General features: G+C 43.7%; 1 protein-coding gene across 3 annotated transcripts in view; it reads left to right on the top strand.

The window, feature by feature from the left end:
• IQCH (IQ motif containing H) overlaps nucleotides 1–20,030 on the top strand; it is a 177,722-nt gene that overhangs the window by 121,587 nt on the left and 36,105 nt on the right. For all 3 annotated transcript variants that reach the window (XR_011540770.1, XM_070622800.1, XM_070622791.1), the window contains 2 exons: nucleotides 8,082–8,202; nucleotides 11,624–11,910. Coding sequence is in view for 2 of the 3 variants with exons in the window: in XM_070622800.1 (XP_070478901.1) it covers nucleotides 8,082–8,202; nucleotides 11,624–11,910 (408 nt within the window). In the remaining variant the exon portion in view is untranslated. The remainder of the gene's footprint in view (nucleotides 1–8,081; nucleotides 8,203–11,623; nucleotides 11,911–20,030) is intronic.

Here is a 20,030-nt window from a genome sequence, read left to right as displayed (position 1 = left end):
TGGAAACACTCTACCTTCCAGCCATTAGCTCTCACTAATTCATAGCATTATTGTGGTGAGAGTGTAGGAGTTGTAATTGTTGTGGTATCAGAGCTGTTAATTACCGGAGTAAACAGTTGAAATGGTGCCAAGGTCTATTGTACAAGGCAGAGAAAAGGAGGTTTAAATGTTACTCCCACCATCTGGGGACTGGGGGAGAGGCAAATGCTCGGGAACAGCAGTGAGGCGCTATCGCCGCCTCAGCTCCGGGGTTGGCGGCCATATGGATCCGGAATATTTTGAATCAATTGAATTTAACTGCCAGTTTTTCGCAATAACAGCGTGGAAGGAAGGAATAAAGCAAAAGATGAGAGGAACGAGAATTGGTTAGTGTTTTCACATCCAGGAAGTCCCCGCTGGAGTTCTTTTGGAAATATCTGCTTTGCTGAAAACCACAGAGCAGGCATGGGCATTTGGAATGGATTCAGAATGAGTTTTACTCTCCTCCGCCCGCGACTGCGCCATTTGCTTCTGGTCGTCTGTCCTCGCGCCCCCTCGGGGAGAGAGGGACGCCCTTGAGAAGGCGCGGACTTTCGTGTAATTGTGCGAGATCAAACAAACAGCCTCACTTTTGGAATTCACTGATTTACGACCCTGGTATTTTAATGAGCATGGTCTACACAAAAATAATAATAATAAACATAGAATGCTATTATATCCACCTCAACTATACACAAATGTATGTGAAAATATCAAAGACGGTACGGCTCTTCACTCTGATTAAGAAAAGTAGATGCTTGCCCATTTCGTTTGCATAAAATTAAAGTACAAATTCTCATGATAGTCTCTTATTTCATTCCACAAACTCTCCCTCATTACTCGAATTAAAAATCAAGTTCAAAGAGCACATATGTTTTCTTTTGTTTTTAATTTTCAGTTAAAGGGTTTTTATTAGCATATGCAATTTTCTCAACCAGTGATATTTCTCTAACGGGAAAGAAAGAAACCTATTACCAATAATAATAATTATGGCTACTTCTACTTATGGTTGATTTTAGAACTGCGTGGTTTCTGCTTGAAAATATTGCATAATCTTTACAGCAGCCATATGTATTTACTTGATGTTGCTCTATATTTAATGTAATTTCCTTTAGAACCATGTTCCAATGTTAAAAATATTTTTTTAAAAATCAGCCACTTGCTGCTGTAACTACTTTTTAGTATCATTCCCCAAATGTGAACATATTCTTCTTTTTTTTAAACCACCCTGGATTATTTATTTTTAATTGTTCCTTTAGCAGATGTTGAAGTAATTCAGTGTAGGGTAAACAGCTCCTTTAAGAAGAGACATCACAGACCACCACATACACCAGGAACGAAGGACAGTGCTTGCCGGGCTTTTATGGTGGCAATTTTGGCCTCTGGGGGAAAATTTTTCCTGCTTTTGCGTATGTTCAATTAAGAATTTCGAGAAACGCTTAATCTTTATCTATTGAAACTCCCAGCATGCAGTGCGACAGGGTGAGCCTAGAAAGAAAACCATGGCCCCCTGTGGTGAGAGGGAAAAAGAAACAGCCGTTTAAGTGCTGGAAAGTTGAAAAGGAATGAACCTTTCTAGCGTTTCTGATCGGGGGGGAAGCAGTTGTGCTGAGCTTTGGAATGGAGGCACGACATATGTGCCTCAGTTGGACAAAACGCTTCTCAAGTCAAATTGACTGCGAGGCCTGCATGTTGGTGCAAGGTGGAGGCCTCGATAATGAGGGACAGACTCCTCGAGAAGCAGCGAGCGGATAATGCTACATAAGTATGGAATTATATACCGCATTTTCACCGTTCTGTTTAATGAGAGCCGCCACCGCAGCGAATCACTTACCACCCAGCCGAAATGGGCCATTAGCTATCAAGGGAAAATTGTCTTTGCCGCTTTCAGCAGATGGAGCAAATATTTTACAAAGCAATTTTACATACCAAAAACATTTGTGTGCCTTGGTAATGTTGGCTGTTTTACATTATGTTACCTTCTACAGCGGCATAATTTTCCATCTCATCGAAGGCAAAGTTGGCATTTTTGATTTTTAAATTCTCAATTAACAATTAAACATGGAGTATTAAAGCAGTCCTTAAACTTTAAGTAGGTGTAGGAAGTGGTTTATGACTTGCTGAAGACATTTTCATTTTTCCTTCTTCCTCTCAGCATATTTTTGCACTCTAAAGAGGGACTCTTTCTAATGATCTTAATGGAAAGGAATGAGTGAAAACGTGACTACTGATTGCAGAATGACAGCAACCAATGCACAGAGCGATCAGAGCATTTGCTCGCTTAAAACGTCCATCTTGGATTGTGGGTACACAGTCTGGCCCACCCAATTGTACCGGTTTAAAATGTTTAAGCTTCAAGTAACAGAAAATCCAACTCAAAATGGCTTTAAAAATAAGGAGAATTTGCTATCTCAGCTAACTGAAAATCCAAAGATTGGCTCTGGCTTCAGATACACCTTAATCCAGTGGCTCAATGTCACCAAGGGCCCAGTTACTTTCCATCTCTCCTCCGTGCTGCTCTCAATCAACTCGTTAGCTAAGAATGGGTTAAGGGCAGTTCCTGAAAGGAACTTTGGGACATTGTTACCCTGAACGAGGGGACAAAGATGCTAGGCAGCCAACAAGAGATGTCCACACTACCATTTTTTCATAAATTTGACAGCACAGACTTACCAGCACTTGTGGATGATGTGAGCTGACCCAGATTGACCATTTAGGCCCACTGATGGCAGTTACAGACGCAGATCCCCTCGCCCTATGGCATACTGGTAGCAACTGGATTTGAATCCCAGGTTGCTGCTTCATGGCTGTGTGACATGAAATGGGAATGATAATAACTACCTCAGAGAATGGCTTTGAGATAATAAATAGAAAAAACCCCTGGCACAGGCCTGCCACTTGATAAGCTTTCAATAAGTGAGAGTGGTTATTTTGCCTAAAAATGACTACGGTGGTAAAATGTATCCTGTGCACAGCAGAGCAACCCTGCTCCATTCACCCTCAAATATGGGATCCCTCCTTTCTCTCCACCTCTGTGCCACCAGCCAATTCAAATCCTGAGCACCTTTCAGGGTACCCCACCCTTTGCCTCTGAAGGAGGCAGCAGGGGTGGTGGAGAGGATGCTCCCAGGAGTCAGAGGCAGCAGAGGGCTCCTGCGGTCCCACGGTCCCATTCCCTCCTCTGTTCCATGGGGCATTTGTCTTACATGGTCCCTATGGCCCCTTCAACACTGACAGTCTTGCTTAGTGTTTTAGGTCATCGTCCTGCCTTTTGACCTTATGACACCCTCCATTCCTCCATTTAGGGATGTCAGAAGGCTCTAGAAAGCACGACGATCAGGGGAGGTCCCTTGGTTTCTCTTTTGAAAACCTGAGGTTTACAACAATGTCTGAGGTGAGAGATTGGAGGTGATTCGCCAAGAAGTTATTTTACTTAATTCATCACTGCAGATCCAGCAAAGAAGCTTTTAGATAAATGAGTTTTGGTGGGATTGACATTTAAAGCATTCCAATTTGTATTCCTTCTTCTTCCTCGCCCATCCTCCTCAACACACATACACACACACACGCACGCACATAGAATTTACTCGGGAAAGTTAACTCTCTGGAGTTTGAAGTCGCTTCAGTCATTGAGGGTAGTATTAAATTGGATATGCCAGTGGCTTCCCCTGAGATAGCCTGAATTTCTTTCAGTCAACTATCTCTTCCTTCAAATTTACACTCTCTTGATAGGAAAAGAGCTGAGAGGCAAGGCCCACGCTTGATGGACAAGAATCTCTAGGATGCAATGATCAGGCCGATGGAGGCCCTTTGCCTTCTGCAGACATCTTGGAACTCTCCAAGGTCATGACTACTGTCAATGCACCCTGAGGGGCAAATGTGAATACTGGACAAAGGGTGACAAGGCTGTGCGGTGGTGCAGATGGGCTGAAGTTTCTCCCGGATGGGAATTGCTCCAGAGCCAACAGCTCCACGGAGAGCGGCTAATACGCGTTGCCAGAGCCAGGGCAATCATGATGGAATGAAAACTCTGGAATTCTGATTTTTCTCAAAAAGTAAAGTGAATTTTTCTAACATTTGTTTATCATCCACAAGGTATATACTTTCCTTTCCACAGCCCCAGAGTCGTTAGCTCTGAATTATCGGCTAGTGTGGATTGTTGCAGTGAGGGCCAAATGAGCTAAGAAACGAGAGTCTGCTGGGACAGGAGCAAGTATTTTACAAACACTGTTCTGATGATTCACATGAATTAGGGGTTTTCCTGGCATGGGTGTGTGTGTGTGTGTGTGTGTGGTGTGTGTGCGCACGCGTATGTGCGTGGTCAAATTTATTCTGAACACAATAAGCCTGCATAGCTACAGATCTTCCCTCACCAGCATCTGCCCTTCAAGTTGTGGTAATTGTGTTTGAACTATGCAAAATGGTAATCACCAGAGAACAGAAACTCCCCCCAAAACTGAGAGCTCGTATCTGACGTCGGTAGGCCCTTGGTGGCCGTTGAGCCCTTGTTGCTCGTAAGGAAGAGGGTGATGTGGGTTTGTCACACCACTGCTGTGACGGAGCCACCCACCAGTTCACAGCTCTCACTGTGCTGTCGAGGGCTGCTTAGGGGGCGGGGATAAGATGAAGCTCGTACCCAGAATGTCCGATTGCTGCCCTTTCTTGAATGTATGAGCTGCAAGTCCTGCTGTATTTTTTTGTGTGTGTGGTTGGGGAGACAATTCTCTCTTCATTGGTACCAGGGCCATTCTTAGTATAATCCTTGCGTTTCCTATCAGATGCTTTCAAAGTAAAGAAAGAAATTGAACAGTTAATACTCCCTCCATTATTCCTCTCCATCTCTTTTTCTCAGAGTTAATCATGGCCCCAAGCTACCTCTGTGTGTCCCAGCATCCTCAATTGAACGTCACCCCACCAGTGCCTTCAGCTGTGTACTTCTCATGATGGGACGTGATTCATCCTCCAGATCCGTGGAGCAGACTTTCCTCTAGGAAACGCACCCCCTTGCTGTGGTTTGTGCACAGCGTAAAGGCTGTGGATGAAGGCGCAATGGCTGGCTGTGTGAGCAGAGGCAGTGGTGGCAGCCTGGCACAGGGTCCAGATGCCTCACACAAGCTGCGGCCTTACGAGTTAATTGTTGGCCCTCACGTAGCATGTTGCCTCTGAGGTGACACTTCATAAATGGCACCTCATTTATCTTCCCAGTGCCCCTCAGAGGCAGGGAATCCCAGAAAATCCACTCGAGAAGAATTGGTGCTTCTTAAGTGGTCATCCCCCCAGGTGAGTTCCTGGGCAGCGAGGAGGGAGCCTGTTGAGAAGTTCCACATTTTCTCTGATTCTGTAACTCTAGCTGCTCAGGGCTGGGTTCCTGTGTTTACCGCCACCATGATTCATTCCCCAAAAATGTAGTGTTCCCTGTGCAGAGCGCTGGGGAGACTGACCTCAAAGCCACTGACCACGCCATTAAGGAGCCCCCAGGGAGCTGGAGAGCATGAAGAAAGGACACTCAACTGGGGTAGCAGAGAAGGCTTCCTGGAGGAGGTGTGACCAGAACTAACTCAGAAAGGGTGGGGAGGAGTCAGCCGGGGCAGGAAGAGCAGGAAGGAAGGCAGAGGAAAGAAACTGAGCCAGGGCACTTTGGGGCAAGGCTGGGAGCTGGAGAAGAGAGAAGGAATCGGAGGCCAGTCACAGAGGGCCTTCTGCGTGCGTCGTGCTGAGGAGTTTCAACTGGATCCTCAAGGTGATGCGGATCTACTTTCAGGATGGAGGTGGCAAGGCTTCCACCTCTTCTTTCACTGCCTCTTCTCCGTCTTTACCCCCCAAAACACGCAAACACTTTTTTCCCCTAGTTCAGTTCCTTTAAAGGCCACACATTCTGTAATTTTTTCCCAGTTGTTTTTATTGTGGTCAAATACACATAACATAAAATTTATCATCTTAATCATTTCAAATGTACAGTTCAGTGGTATTAAATATGTCCATAATGTTCTGCAACCGTCATCACCATCCATCTGCATAACTCTTTTTATCTTGTAAAACTGAAATTCTGTACCCGCCAGCTCCCCGTCCCCTCCCCCAGCCCCTGACAACCACCATTCTGCTGTCTGAATATGATTTCGGATACTCTAAGCTATCTGTAATTTTTTGATATATGGATGAGTGAAGGAATGAATGAATGATTTCTCTTTGATGTCTTCACGTGAATGGCCACATAGCAGATCACTGGGCAGGTGGTGCAACACCGTTCAGCAGCAGGCAGGAGAGGCCCTTCAATCAGGGCAGAGCAAGAGGAAGTCTCTGCTATCCTGGGAGAGGGCCTGGCCTGCGAGGCTTCCTCCCTGGACACTCGGCTTTCCCAGCGGGGCGGGAATTGGCAGCCGTGCTTCCTCGTCCCACTCTGGGGCATTTCATGAATCACAGACAATTGGTCTTCTTCGATAGAGGAGAATGGTTTTAACTGAAACAAGTATAAAACAAAAAGAAAGATGGGTTTGCAGGACAGTACGCAAAGATGGAACAAACAGGGGCCCAGGTTGTTGGAAAGGTGCATTTTGTGTGCTTGTTTATGATTTAGATGCGGGGCTTCGGGAAGAAGAGGGAATGTAAGGTAGAGAGCAGGGGAAATGTGTACATTGGGCAGGATCCGAAGGGGGAAAGGCCTGAGGCAGAGGCTGGCTGCCCGAGGCTGCTCCCTGCCCTTCCTAAGGGACCTCTCCTGGCGGGGTGTGGGGAGCCATCCTGAACTGCTCGCACGCAGGCCAGGCACTGCCTCTTCCTCATGGCATTTTTGTTTTATGTCAAGCACTTACTAAGCTGACTAATGAGACTCTCCCACCAGTATTTTCTGGATATTTCGGAAATTATTCAGATTATTTGGACCTGCCCAGAGAATGCTCTCAGATGTGAACAGATGCTCCAAGGAGCTGGATGGGGTGGGGGAGGGGAGAAGAAGACAATCACGTTTTAATGTCATGGAAATTGGAAATAAATGAGGATACAGAATAGTTCTAAGATTCCTTCCAGCCCCACCTGCCAAAGCTGATCCTTTCCGATTCCTCTGAATTATGGAGTGTTCACTCATAGATTCGGAAGTTCCCCGGCAGCCCAAAGCAAGCCTGAGTTTTTCTTGTCGGTGTCCCATATTTTGACTATGAACACTGCCCATCCAGTGGTTTTGTATCTAGTGCCCTGCCCTACTTCTGGCAGAAATAAAAAAATTAAATGAGTTTTAGTCTAAGACTATCCAAAAAAAAAAAAAAATTGTCCTGGCAAACCAAGGATATTTATATCAAAAAGCCAGGCTTCTTATTCATCAGAGGATTTCCTACTGTTTTCATTTTGACAGGAGGCTTTGTAGTTTGGGGTTGTTTTATGATGATGTGGGGCCAGCCCCACATCTAGTCAGATGAGGCTGTGACCTTGTGGGGAATGTCAGGTGACTGAGGCTGGGCCCCCCAACCACCTCACTCTCCCAACCTGCCCCCACCTAAAATCCCACCTTTACAGTGTCAGTCCATGGTTTAAGAATTTGATCCCACAGTTGTAGGATGTGGAGGCCCCCCAGCAAGGAGGAAAGAGCACAGCTTAAAGAGATGGAGGAGCCAAAGAAGGACCCTGCCAATTCCATGATTTCTCCCAGGGTCAGCCCTATTAGGGTCATAGAATAAAAACCATTCAGTCTGAAGGGCCCCAGGGACAAGGTAGTTAACCCCACATTCTACATAAAGGGAACCTGAGGCCCAGAGTGGGAAGGCACATTGCCCACGGACATCCAGCTTGTCAGGCTGCAGTGGGTCTGAACCTGGGGTATCCTGATGCCCAGACAGAAGCCTGCCTTTTAGAGACAACAATTAGCATGAATATTTAGGGGCCCAATCACTTTGAAATATGAAAACCGAAATGGCTGGAAAAATAGAGAAAAATTTCAAAATGGTTTTCTGACTCTGGGTAAACAGTAACCACATTTTTTTTGCCTGTTGGAGGCCTGGTTTTTAATCACTCCACAAGCAGTTTTCATTTCTGTAGTAAAATTGCTTGTGGTTCTATTTAATTTGTTTCTGCAGGAGCCAGCTTTGGTGAAGATCTCCGAGGAGCTGGCGGGCATTTTAGCACAGCACGCACAGCCAGTCAATGAGAAACGGTTCCCGACGTGGGGGAAATTCTTCCAAACATTTCTCAGTCAAGGTAAATAAGACTGGAAAGGTTCTACTGAGGACTAGTCGACACAACCTTGAATTCTAGTTTTGGGTCAACCTGGGGCCAATTTAAATGCCTAGCATCCCTTGTGTTGATTTAGAAAAGTGCTCCTACAGGCAGACTTTGTTTTCTTTTTTAAACTTTGCCTAAATATTTATCTTGCATTCAGCCTCTTAAGTAAATAGGAACCGAGCATACCAAGCATGACACGCATAGCTCAGGATGCCGGTCCATTTTTTTTGCACCACGGACTTCTCCTGAGGTGCGGGCTTTGGAATCAGATGACTTGGGTCTGAGTCTCATCTGTGACCTTGAGCAAGTTCTTAACCCCTCTGAGGCCCAGTTTGCTCACTTACTTCCCAGGTTGTTGGGAGGATTCAATGAAATACAGATGTGAACCTTTCTAGCATGAAGCTGACAGATCTGTTGGTTGTGGGATTACACGGGCCCGGGCAGGGTGGGAAGGGAGGGTGTAGCAAGGACTCCGTTAATGAATAATTTAAGCAAGAGGTTGGCTGGCCAGCCGTCTAACAGGAAGGCTAGAAAGGGATTCTTCACTCAAGGAGGGAGAAGTGGCAGAGTTATGCTGTGTGATCGCCAATGTCCTCTCAGATCTAAATTTCTATGATTCTACAAATTTCCACACACACTCCCTGACAGAAAAGTAAAACTAAGAGTCCATCCCATGTATAAATGGAAGAAAATAAGGTACCCGCAACAAAAAAGGGTCAAGAAGAGGGATTTTCTTAAGTTAGGAGGAGAAGACCGTGAAGATCCCCAGGTCCATCCAGGACAGGATGTTAGGAAGTTTCCAGATCTTCTAAGGGCAGCCTGCAAACCTTTCTCTAATTTATTTATTTTCACGTGAGCTTTGTGGAGTGGAAAGAGTCTTCCCAGCCACTGTCTCCCCTCAGCTGCACAGCCACAAGCATAGGCTTTGCCTCAACTTCCTTTCCTCTCTATCCTTTCTTCCTGTCTTTCAGGAACGTTGTAAACACAGGGCTTATGAACAGGAGGCAGAATCAGCTTTGTCGAGCCTGTTTTGTACACGAAGAAACAGGCTCAAGGCTGGGAAGTGACCAAGACAAACTCATACAATAAATTCATGGTGATGGGAACACAGATCTTATCATTTTAGCCCATCTCAAAACTCTGGTTCCACTAAGTCATGTGTTTTCAAATGTTTGCCCAGCTCCAGGCCCAGTGCATACAGCAGGCTCTGCATAAATGGTCACTCACTGCCAGGCCACCCCACCCCAGGTTTCCTAACTCTAAGGCCACCATCTCCTGCCATCTTCCACTATTGCCACAAAATATGCTACAGATTTGACTTCTACATTGTCATAGGATTATATCAAGGGTAATACAATTTTTTAGAAATGTATTTTTTTTCTTTTAAAGATTTTATTTTTTTCCTTTTTCTCCCCAAAGCCCCCTGGTACATAGTTGTATGTTCTTCGTTGTGGGTCCTTCTAGTTGTGGCATGTGGGACGCTGCCTCAGCGTGGTTTGATGAGCAGTGCCATGTCCGCGCCCAGGATTCGAACCAACGAAACACTGGGCCGCCTGCAGCGGAGCGCGCGAACTTAACCACTCAGCCACGGGGCCAGCCCCAATACAATTTTTTAAAAGAGGAATTAATTTCTTTGAAAGGAAAAAAATTAACAGTGAAAAGATGGTGGTCATGATGCTGAGAAGACAATACAAATAAGCTACTTTGAAGAAAAAATAATCTTGTAGGTATAGAGGACAATGTGTTACCACTAAAGCACTATCTTTAAAAATATGCATGATGGCTAAAGCCACAAAGTTATCTGAATCAGACAGACTCAGTAGGTTTTTTTGCTTGTTTTTGTGCATTTTGTTGCATTTACCTTGCTAAATCCCCAACAACTGGTATTTAGCTACAGCACACATTAGCAGGCCTCATTTGAAGAAAAACACATCTCAAATCAACCAAATAGTTTTCCTTCTGAAATTCAGCTTCCTTTAAGGCCAGCTTCAACCAAATGTATAGACATTTAAGGAAAACACCTTTTGTTTAAAGCAACCAATGGCTGCATTTGAGAATTGCTAAAATCTCAGGATTTAACCATACAAGCTGTTCAAAGCCTGTGGGCAGAGGTCACCTCCCAGCAAATTTGTGAAATACAGGCCAAGTTTATATATATATATATATATTTTTAATTAGATGAAATGGTATCAGTAATCATTACAATTTCTTTTTTTTTAAGATTGGCATCTGCACTAACATCTGTTGCCAATCTTTTTGTTTTTTCTTCTTCTCCCCAAAGCCCCCCCGGGACATAGTTGTATATTCTAGTTGGGAGTACCTCTGGTTGTGCTACATGGGATGCTGCCTCAGCATGGCCTGATGAGCGGTGCCACGTCCACGCCCAGGATCCAAACCGGCGAAACCCTGGGCCACTGAAGCAGAGCGCACGAACTTAACCACCGGGCCTGAGGCCAGCCCCAAAATTTATCTTAATACACCAGGCTCCAGAGGCCATCCTGTTTAAGGAACACTTAGTTGTTTTTACTTTAAATTACATTATCTAATTCTTTACAAATAATATTTTTAAAAATTTTTTCTATAAAATAAGATTTATGTGAGGCCTAAAAGCCGAAAATCAGAGCTGTGTAATTTTTGTGGACACCACTGAGCTAGCCCACAAAATTAGCCCAGGCTAATATTGTTTCTGTGATGGAGCATCAGATTTGCCTCTGTGATTTTTGTTATTCAGAACAAAAGATAAACTATGACAAATTATAAAGCTCTCCTTATCACCAAGAAGGAATCACACGTGTTCCTCAAGAACCACAGCATCTCGCAGCTCTACATTTTTTAAAATGTTTTATAATTGGCTTTATATAGGAGCCCTGTGCCAGACATAATGGTCAGCGTTCTCTTTTGCCTGATAAAAGCCCTAACTTGTCAAAACTTCAAAAAGCAGTGAAGTTGAACAGAAAGTGTCGTCAAGGTACAACCTGTGGACTCTGGGCAGTTAATGCCCCCTGCGGGATCTTCCTGTAATTCTTAGGTTTGTCGTTTATGTAATGAACGGGCACAGACTGGATGATCTTTATAGTGTCTTCCTAGTTATGATCAGAATCACAACTCACATTCATCCAGTCCTAGTACGTGCCAAACATTGGGCTAAATACTCCAGACACAGTATCTCTGAGATTCACAACATCCTGGTGAGGTAGGTTTTATTGTGCCCATTTTACAGATGAGGAAAAGAAAGTTCAGAGAATTGAAGCTATTTGCCCAAAGTCTCACAAGACATGGCAGAGGCAGGATCTGAGCCCAAGTCCGTCTGCCAAAGCCCAGGCTCTTTCTTCCTGCTCTAACTAGGCACAGCCCATGTGAGCCTGTCCTTTCATCTCCTCCGTGCATTTCCCACCAGGAGGCGTGGTCGAAGCGTACCCACCTGCAGAAAGCATCACCAACCTGACGGTGGACATGCTGATAGAGCCCAACGGAGAGATCCAGCTGCTGTCAACGGGGGACCAGTTTCATGCCGATGGCCCCTTCATCTCCTCTGGAACCACCGTGCCTCAGGCCTCGGTGGATCCCCAAGTCCTCAGTTCTTTGTGCCTCCAAATTGGAAATGCTTGCAAAATGAGAAATGTGGTTGGTTACCTTTCTATAGACCTGGTGACTTTTATTCACCCCAAGACCATGGAACAGCAGGTAAGTTGACTCGATGCCACGTGAAATACTAAAATGTGTAGAGACTCCGCGCCGTCCACACCTGTGCCGCAGGGAATATGAGGGGGCTTCTCAGATTCCCTGCTCCTTTGGTGAGCTGACTTGTAAATCCCGCCTGTGCTCAGTCCATGCCAATCAAGTGAGACCAGGTTTTATGTCTGGAGAAACTGGACCAGGATCTTCTCGATGGGGCACGGTTGGAGTTTAAGTAACTGCAACTCATCCTGCAGGGCTCTGTCATCTGGGCCTCAATTCTGCCCACTGGTGCTCTGCCTGCATCTCATCGTGAGACTAGTTTATGCCATGTGGGGCCCGAACCTGTCTAGAGTCTGTTCTTAGGTAGAAAGTCAATCCCTAGAAAGGATTTAAGCATCCTTGTTTCTGTTCCTTTTCTGATCAGCAGTTCACCAGCAACTTGGGCTGTCAATTTTTTTTTAACTTATTGGGAAATATTCCATAAATATAAAAAGGTCTGAATAACAATATAAAAACATCATGTGCCCACACCCAGCTTAAGAAATAAAGTGGTGCCAGTACCACCTCCAGTCCTGTGGACTCCTTGCCGATGCTCTGAGCAATGCTCTTCCTCCTCCGGGGGGTGACCACTGGCTTACATTTGGGACTTTGGCTCCCTTCCATATCTTTACACTTTTCCTACACATGGGTGTACTCATAAATAATACACAGTTTCATTTTGCATGTTTTTAACTTTCTATAGATCATGACATCCTGTGCATTATTACTCTACAACATGCTTTCATTTATTTAATATTTCATCTGTGAGATTCTTCGTGTGTGCATAGGTGGCTCTGATGTATAACATTCTCGAGAAATAATTTTTAACCGTTTTTGCTTTGCCTCCCTCCCCCCAACCAATTATAATGTTTGAATTCACTACTACTTCACAAGTCGTTTTTTAAAATGCCCCGTCGCTCCTCCGTGAGCGGTGGGTGACCAGACCTCTGTCTAAAGGCAGCGACCTCCCCCCGCCCTCTCCTGACAGCCTCTGGCCACCCAACGTTGTAAAATACTGTAGTTGTTTTATATTCATTATTTTCAGTTTTACCATTCTCCATTTCAGCCGGATGATGGTTTCCAGGTGAGAGTTTATGTGTTGGGCAGTTTTCAGCTTGTTTTATAATCGTTTTCCTCTTGCCTTCCTGGGCCTTCCATGGGTTTCAGTTCCTTTCTCAGGCCCACGCGCTGAGAGAAGAAAGGACGAACTGAAGTGCCTTCAGGAATCCACCTGGTGGGGAGGGAGCACAGAGGCGATGCCCTCCGGTGAGAGAGCCTGGGGTAGGGAAGCAGGGCAGGCTGCCCTCCCCACACCCTTCCTTGAGAAGGAGGGACAACATCTGCAGTCCCTGGGGCAGCAGGGAGGACGGCACTGTGGGGACAGTTGACTTGTACTGGAGCTTGGTATAGGCAGAATGGCAGGCAGCAGTGAAGGGATCTTCTCCAGCCCCAGAGGTGGTCCCATCCCTGGGCTTACCACCTTTCCAGGCTTCTGGGATAAAGGTCCCATCCTTCACTTGGCTGCTCCCAGGTGCCTTGCCAGCCTCTTCTCACCCTAACTCCCCCTCTTTTCCTGTCTTCTCCCACCACACCAGCCTCTCTAATTCTCCCTTATTCATCCTACTACCTCCTGCCACAGGGCATTTACACATGCTTCCCCTCAGCCTGAAATGCTCTTATCTCTTCTTTTTTACCTAGTTAACCCCCTTCCCATTCCTCATATTTCAGCTCAAGCCACCCTTTCTTACGGAAGCTTTCCCTGCCCTCCCTGGCAAGGTCACATTCACATCTTCCTCTCCTTCATACCACCTACCTTAGTTACAATTTTAAGCTTATATACATGGTTATCTGATTAAAGCTGTCTCCCCACAGACTGTAAGCTCCCTGAGGAGATGTACTATGTCTCTTTTTACTCCCCACTCAAGTCTCAGCGGTATTCCACCCTGGAACAAAGTAGGTTTCAGTAAATATTTGTTGAAAGAATGAATGAATGAACCATAGAGGTATTCTAGCAGATGGTGGATGGTGGTGCCAAGGCTTTTAGAGAAGAAGCTTAGACATTAGTTGGATGGATGGGATAAATAAATACTACCCCAAGATTCTCTGATTTTATCATACTGTGACTTCTCCTTACCCCACCCTGCTAATACTTGAGTGTATGGCCATTTGTGCCACAGTCTTCAGTAGAACATTGAGGCAGTTCTCAGTGAGCACACCAAAGGGTATTTCCACACTGGCAAGGGAAGTATGCTAGCTCTCTGTAGAGAACAGATTTGCAAAATCACTGGCATATTCTCTAGCCATTTTGCAAATCATGTCACTTTGGAAAGCACCTGAATTTCTTTTCTAATTGGCTTGCTTTGTGGTGTCAATGAAGAGATTGGCATATTACCAACCCCTCATTTCTGCCAGTCTAACGGGGGGGATAATGTTATGTTGTCTTCCTCAGTATTTCCTTGATTGTTAGTGATAATGAACATTTTTTCATATGTTTTTTGGCCATTTATAAAACTTGTCTTAATTGCCTTAGCATATCTTTTGCCCTTTTTAAATTGGACTGTAACACAAATGTTGATTTGTAGACACTCTTCGTATATAAGGAACTCTTATCCTTTGACTGTTACACGTGTTGCAAATATCTTCTCCCAGATTGTCATTTGTGTCTTTTCTCTCTTTTTTCCAGTCATGTCTCTCCACCACAAAATCACTATTTTTTCCTTTGTAACTGATTAGTAATATTTTGTGTGAAGTTGTTCCAAGAGTACACCAATATCTTACTCCTCACCAAATTTCCACCCACAATACTTAGCATCCATTGCCAACTTTCTCCTGAGTCAACCACCACTGTGATAGTAATATTCTGTCTCCATCATTCTTTCTACATTTGTCAGTAGGCAATCCACTGCAGGAAAGACTTTTTCCTTCTCCCGCTTTCCTTTGTATACGTATGCATGTGTGTATTTCTACCAGTTTGAACGCATGCGTTTCTATTCTCTTCAGTCAGTTGTATTTTGATACTTTCATCATTTTGATGCTCAAAGTGTCCTAGATTTGGCTAATGGGAGGCCTTTCAGGGTGGCTTTTGTGTACTTTTGATATGTCCCCATCATTCTTTGAGCATTGTCTTGCTTTCCAGCACAATGAGATGTTCCAGAGTCATCTTACATTTTCCCTGCCCCAGACCAGGATCAACTTAAGAGCCTTGGGTCCTTTTAGTAGAGGATGGTGTTAAGATCTGAGCCCTTACTGTTCTCATTACTACCAGAGGGTCATGGCTTCTGGTCTCTCTCAGTGGACAGAGCTAGGAAATACATGTGTTATATGTTTACAATACACACACACACACATATACATATATATATACATGCATGCATCTATAACTGTTTCTATATCTATCAGAACCATGCATTCCTGCCAATATGTCTAATTCCAATCAAACACTTCAAGATTCTTGCTAGACTTCCCCTTTTCCACACTTAGAAATAAATACCTTCTCCAACAGAGAGAAACCTGAGTCTTCATCCTCAATATATTTACTTATTTACTCAATCAATTTATTTATTTGTTCAGTGTAACCAGTCTCCCAACCAATCCTGCCATCTTCCTCGCCTGCCACATCTGTGCCGCACCCCTGCCCACCTGTGCTTGGATGCCAGATGCTGTCATTTGTGTTTCAACTTTATTTGTAATGTTCTTCATCATACTAAAGTTTCAAATAGTCAAATTTAGCTTTTTTCCTAAGTTACTGTATTACCATGAGCTCGTCACTTTCTTTCTGTCGTCTCCAGTTTTCTCAGCTATGAAATGAGTAGGTTAGCTTATTTGACTTCTGAGGAACCTTTCAGTTCAAAAATTATTTATTTCAGTAACGTTTTCATAGTACTTATTTTTATATTCAAAGCTTAATAATAATAATAGTAAGAGTCCACTTGTTAGAAATTATCACAAGGAAATAATCACCAAGATTTATGTACACGTATATTAATCCCAACATTATTAAGGATAGTAAAAAATTTCAAATAGCTGAAATTCCAATAACAGAGAATTGTTAAGCAAATTATGATAGAGCGATAGAATTGAATACCATGAGAACAGTCAAACTCGTGTTTTTGAAGAATACTTAACAGGAAATTGTTCTTAGAATAATGGAAGGGTAAAACACATATTACAAAGCGATATGTGCAACAAGATAACAATTTTATAAAAAGAAAAAAAAAATGTGCGTGCAGAGCAAAGAGAACCTAAAGAGATACACTAAGATGTAATAAGTCATGATTTCCCAATGGAAGATTGAGGGTGTGGTGGGCGGAGTAATGGCCCCAGCAAAGATGGCCGTGTCCTCACCCCTGAAGCCTGTGCATGAGACCGTATGTGGTCACACATATACAGGATTCTTTTAAGGCTCTTGGGATGGGAAGATCATCCTGGATTATCCAGGCGGCCAATGTAGTCACAAGGGTCCTGCTGGCTTTGAAAACGGAGCAAGTGACTGTGAGCCAGTGAGCGCGCAGCCTCTCGGAGCTGGAGGAGGAGGGAAGCAGCCTCTGCTCTAGAGCCTCTAGGAGGAACGCGGCCCTGCTGACACTTGATGTCAGCCCACTGAGACTTCTGACTTCTCACTCTTTGAGCCACTAAGCTTCTGGCAATTTGTCACAGCAGCAATAGGAAACTAACACAGAGAGTGAGTTCTGTTTTGTTCTTTGTGCTTTCTGCATTTGCGTTTTTAAAAGCAAGCATGCATTATATTTGTAATCAAAAAAGTGTGAATAATGGTAGTCATAAATTTGCGTAGTATGTTATAGTTTGCAAAGCACCTGCACGTACATGATCTCACTCACATGCAAACACGTCTTGCAGTAGACACGGCAGGCAGGAAACCGAAGTGGCTGCATCCATCCCCAGTTCTTGCCCTCTGGCCCCAGTCGGGCTCCATAACTTACCATGCTAGTGTGGTAAGAGCAAAGGGGAACGAGAACCAAAGAAAAGGAAATAAAATGACAGTGGCACACCAACGACACAGTTGTGAATCAACTCCAGATAAGAGTGTCGAAAATCCTGTCCAGCCTTCAGGAGATAAGAGTGAGGTTCTAGGGTAGCAGAATGGAGGAACAGTTTTGGAAATGTGGGGTTTAAATATTGGGAACATCAGGCAGAATGCAGGATCATTTGGGAATAAAAGGAAACGGGCCAATCTCTGGGAATTGGAGCCGAGAGGAGCACAGTACAAAACCTCTCCTGCCAGCAGACTTACATCCACGATTCCAGTACCCTAGGAATGGGGAAATTCCAGGCTTCCCAAGACTCCGTGCAGAATACACGGAGCTACAAGGTAGCCGTGTAGGAGATTTGGCCTTCCCACTTGAGGATGAAGGGAGGGCTCTGCCCCAGGTTACTGTAGAGGAGTCAAACTCTTAAACAAAGGGCAGCACAAGCTATTTCCATACCTGGATGGGTCCCGGAGCCACGGCCCTTGATAGGCAGTATCTAGCCAGTTCCAATAGGAGCATGAAGCACCTACCAAAGGCCTTAGATTGAGGAGAGACCGACATGTTATTGAACAAATACCTTCTGAGGGCTGACTCTGGCCCTGTGCTAGATGCTGAAGGAACAGAGATAATAAAGAAGACATATTCCCTGTCATGAGGAAGCTCATTTCACATCTTTCATCCAGTCTTATTTGATAAACACGCACACAATTGTTTTGTACTCTTACTGGTTCTTAGGCATAAATATTGCCTCCGTGAGATTTCTAAATCATCTAGAAAGCACTGGACCTTGATTTTTTTTTTTGGCTCCTCGTGACATCTAAAACAGTGATAGTCACATGACACCCAGTTGATTGATGGACTTTTGGAACTTCTAGAAGATCCAGATCTGTTGGGCTTACTTATTTACCTCTGGGAAATTCTAAAAGAAAGAACAAGTGTTTATTGAGCATCTATTATGTACAAGCCATTATGGTAGGTGCTAGGGAAGCTGCAAAAATGCAAAAGATGTGGAAGTGCCTGCCCTGAGGGAGTTCACAATCTATTTGGGGAGACAGACTTGAAAAATGAATTACAAGAAAAAGCTTAAGTGACAACTACACAGAACAATAAAAAGAGACATCAAAAAGGTAATGTCAGTTTAACTGCCGTCTGTTTGGTGCAATCAAGAAAGGTTTTTACAGAGTAGGTGGGATTTGAGCTGAATGATAATTAGGATTTGAAGGAGGGTAAGAAAGAGTGTATGTATTCCAAGTGGGAGAGATGCTGTGAAGAACGGTGGCAAAAAGCACAAAACACATGTGGGTAAAAATGATGATCTAAGTCTTACAAACATCATGTCTGACTTGCCTCATATACATATGCATTTATATATCATTCTCCAGTTCTTTTTCTTTATATAAAAGTCACTAAACAATAGAGTGGTAAAGATATTTTCTGTAGAAATTCCCAGATTAAAAACTTCTTTGTTTTTAGATAGTTGTGAACTTTTGAAATAACTATCTCTGTTATGAGCATTGACAGTTATTACTTAAAAAAAAAAAAGGAAAGGAAATGCAATCTTTAAGAAAAGAATTTAGATGAAAAACAGCTGCAGGTGACCAGTGACGGCCCTCCCTGGAGAAGTAAGGTAGCTACGCATGGAAATGAGACTTGTTAGAAAGTACAAATTGTGAAGAAAGACAAAAACGGAGACCCTGATGTATAACAGAGAACATGCCATACCTTCTGAAAACTATTTCTAAGAGCTCCTAAATACAAATATATCAGCCTGGAATAGAAAAAAAAAAGATACCAATGAAAATATTTTCATCGTGATGGGTAACGGGTTCCAGCCCCAGTCTTTCCACTAACCAGTTGTAACACTTTAGACAACTCGCTGGACCTCTCTGAGCCTCGTTTTTTCATTGACAAATGGCGAATTCCTGCAGACAACTCGCTGGACCTCTCTGAGCCTCGTTTTTTCATTGACAAATGGCGAATTCCTGCGCTCCTTCCCAGAGGATGTTCTGAGAGGCTGAGCAGATATAAGGTGCTGTTCTTATTAAATCAAACGGCATAATCACATGTAAAGCTGTCACTCGAGCCCTCAGCAGGTCCTCAAACTGTGAGTGGAATCTGAATTGAATTAGCATTCTTTTTAAAAGTCAGTGAGCATTATCATCATCTCAAAGTGATATATAAGCATCAAAAATGAATATACTTATTTCAGAGAGTGGAAAAACCAAGGTCTACAGAAACATCATAATTCCTTCTTATTCATTGCTATATAGCCAGCACCTAGCACCATGTCTAGCATATAATAGATTCACAATAAATATTTATTAAATGAATGAATGAATACCTCTCTCTGAGTCCCCCTCTAGTGCTCCCATTTGCAAGATCTCCCTATCTCTGTTTTTAAGATATACAAAGTATTCACCAAGGGAGCTCAATGAGATTTACTTTTTCTCTTTAGGGAAGGTATTTTATTTATATAGAAGAAGGTTAACAGTATATATCTAAATTAAAATTTAATAGGCCTTTGGTATAAACAGAAGTGCCAATTATTCAGTGTTTTTAAATGCTATAACAGGCACATTGTGAATCCCAGGTTAATACCTAGTGAAGGGAAAATAGATCCCAAAGGGTTTTGAAGCATTAGAGTAAAGACCTGTCCCTGTAAAAGGTCTGTGTGTTTGTGTCAATGAAACAGACCTGTAATATACAAGTAATAATAATGATGATGGTGATGATGATGACTTCTGCAATAAACACAAAGGCAATGATGACAAATTTTACAGCAAAAATTACAATTCTGTTTCTTAACACTAATAATGCAGGTAAACTACTGGCCAACTTTGCTGTATGTATTATTACCACATGTGACTGTCCTTACATGTTGGGGTAACCCCTTACATTGTAAACCTTAACCTTCAGAAAGATTGGACTCAAGCTTAACATGAGCTCCTGAGTAGAACTTTGGTTGGTCTACATGTAACAGACCCGATTCTTCCATTTACATCCAGTCGTCCCACCCGAGGCGTCTTCAGATGCCCACGCTCATCATGCAGATCCTTGCTTCCCTTCGAATGAAACCCAGACACATCTCTGCAGACTTTG

Source organism: Equus przewalskii, chromosome 1, assembly GCF_037783145.1.
Source record: "Equus przewalskii isolate Varuska chromosome 1, EquPr2, whole genome shotgun sequence".
Classification (NCBI taxonomy): domain Eukaryota; kingdom Metazoa; phylum Chordata; class Mammalia; order Perissodactyla; family Equidae; genus Equus; species Equus przewalskii.
This window is presented reverse-complemented; position numbering and strand designations above follow the sequence as displayed.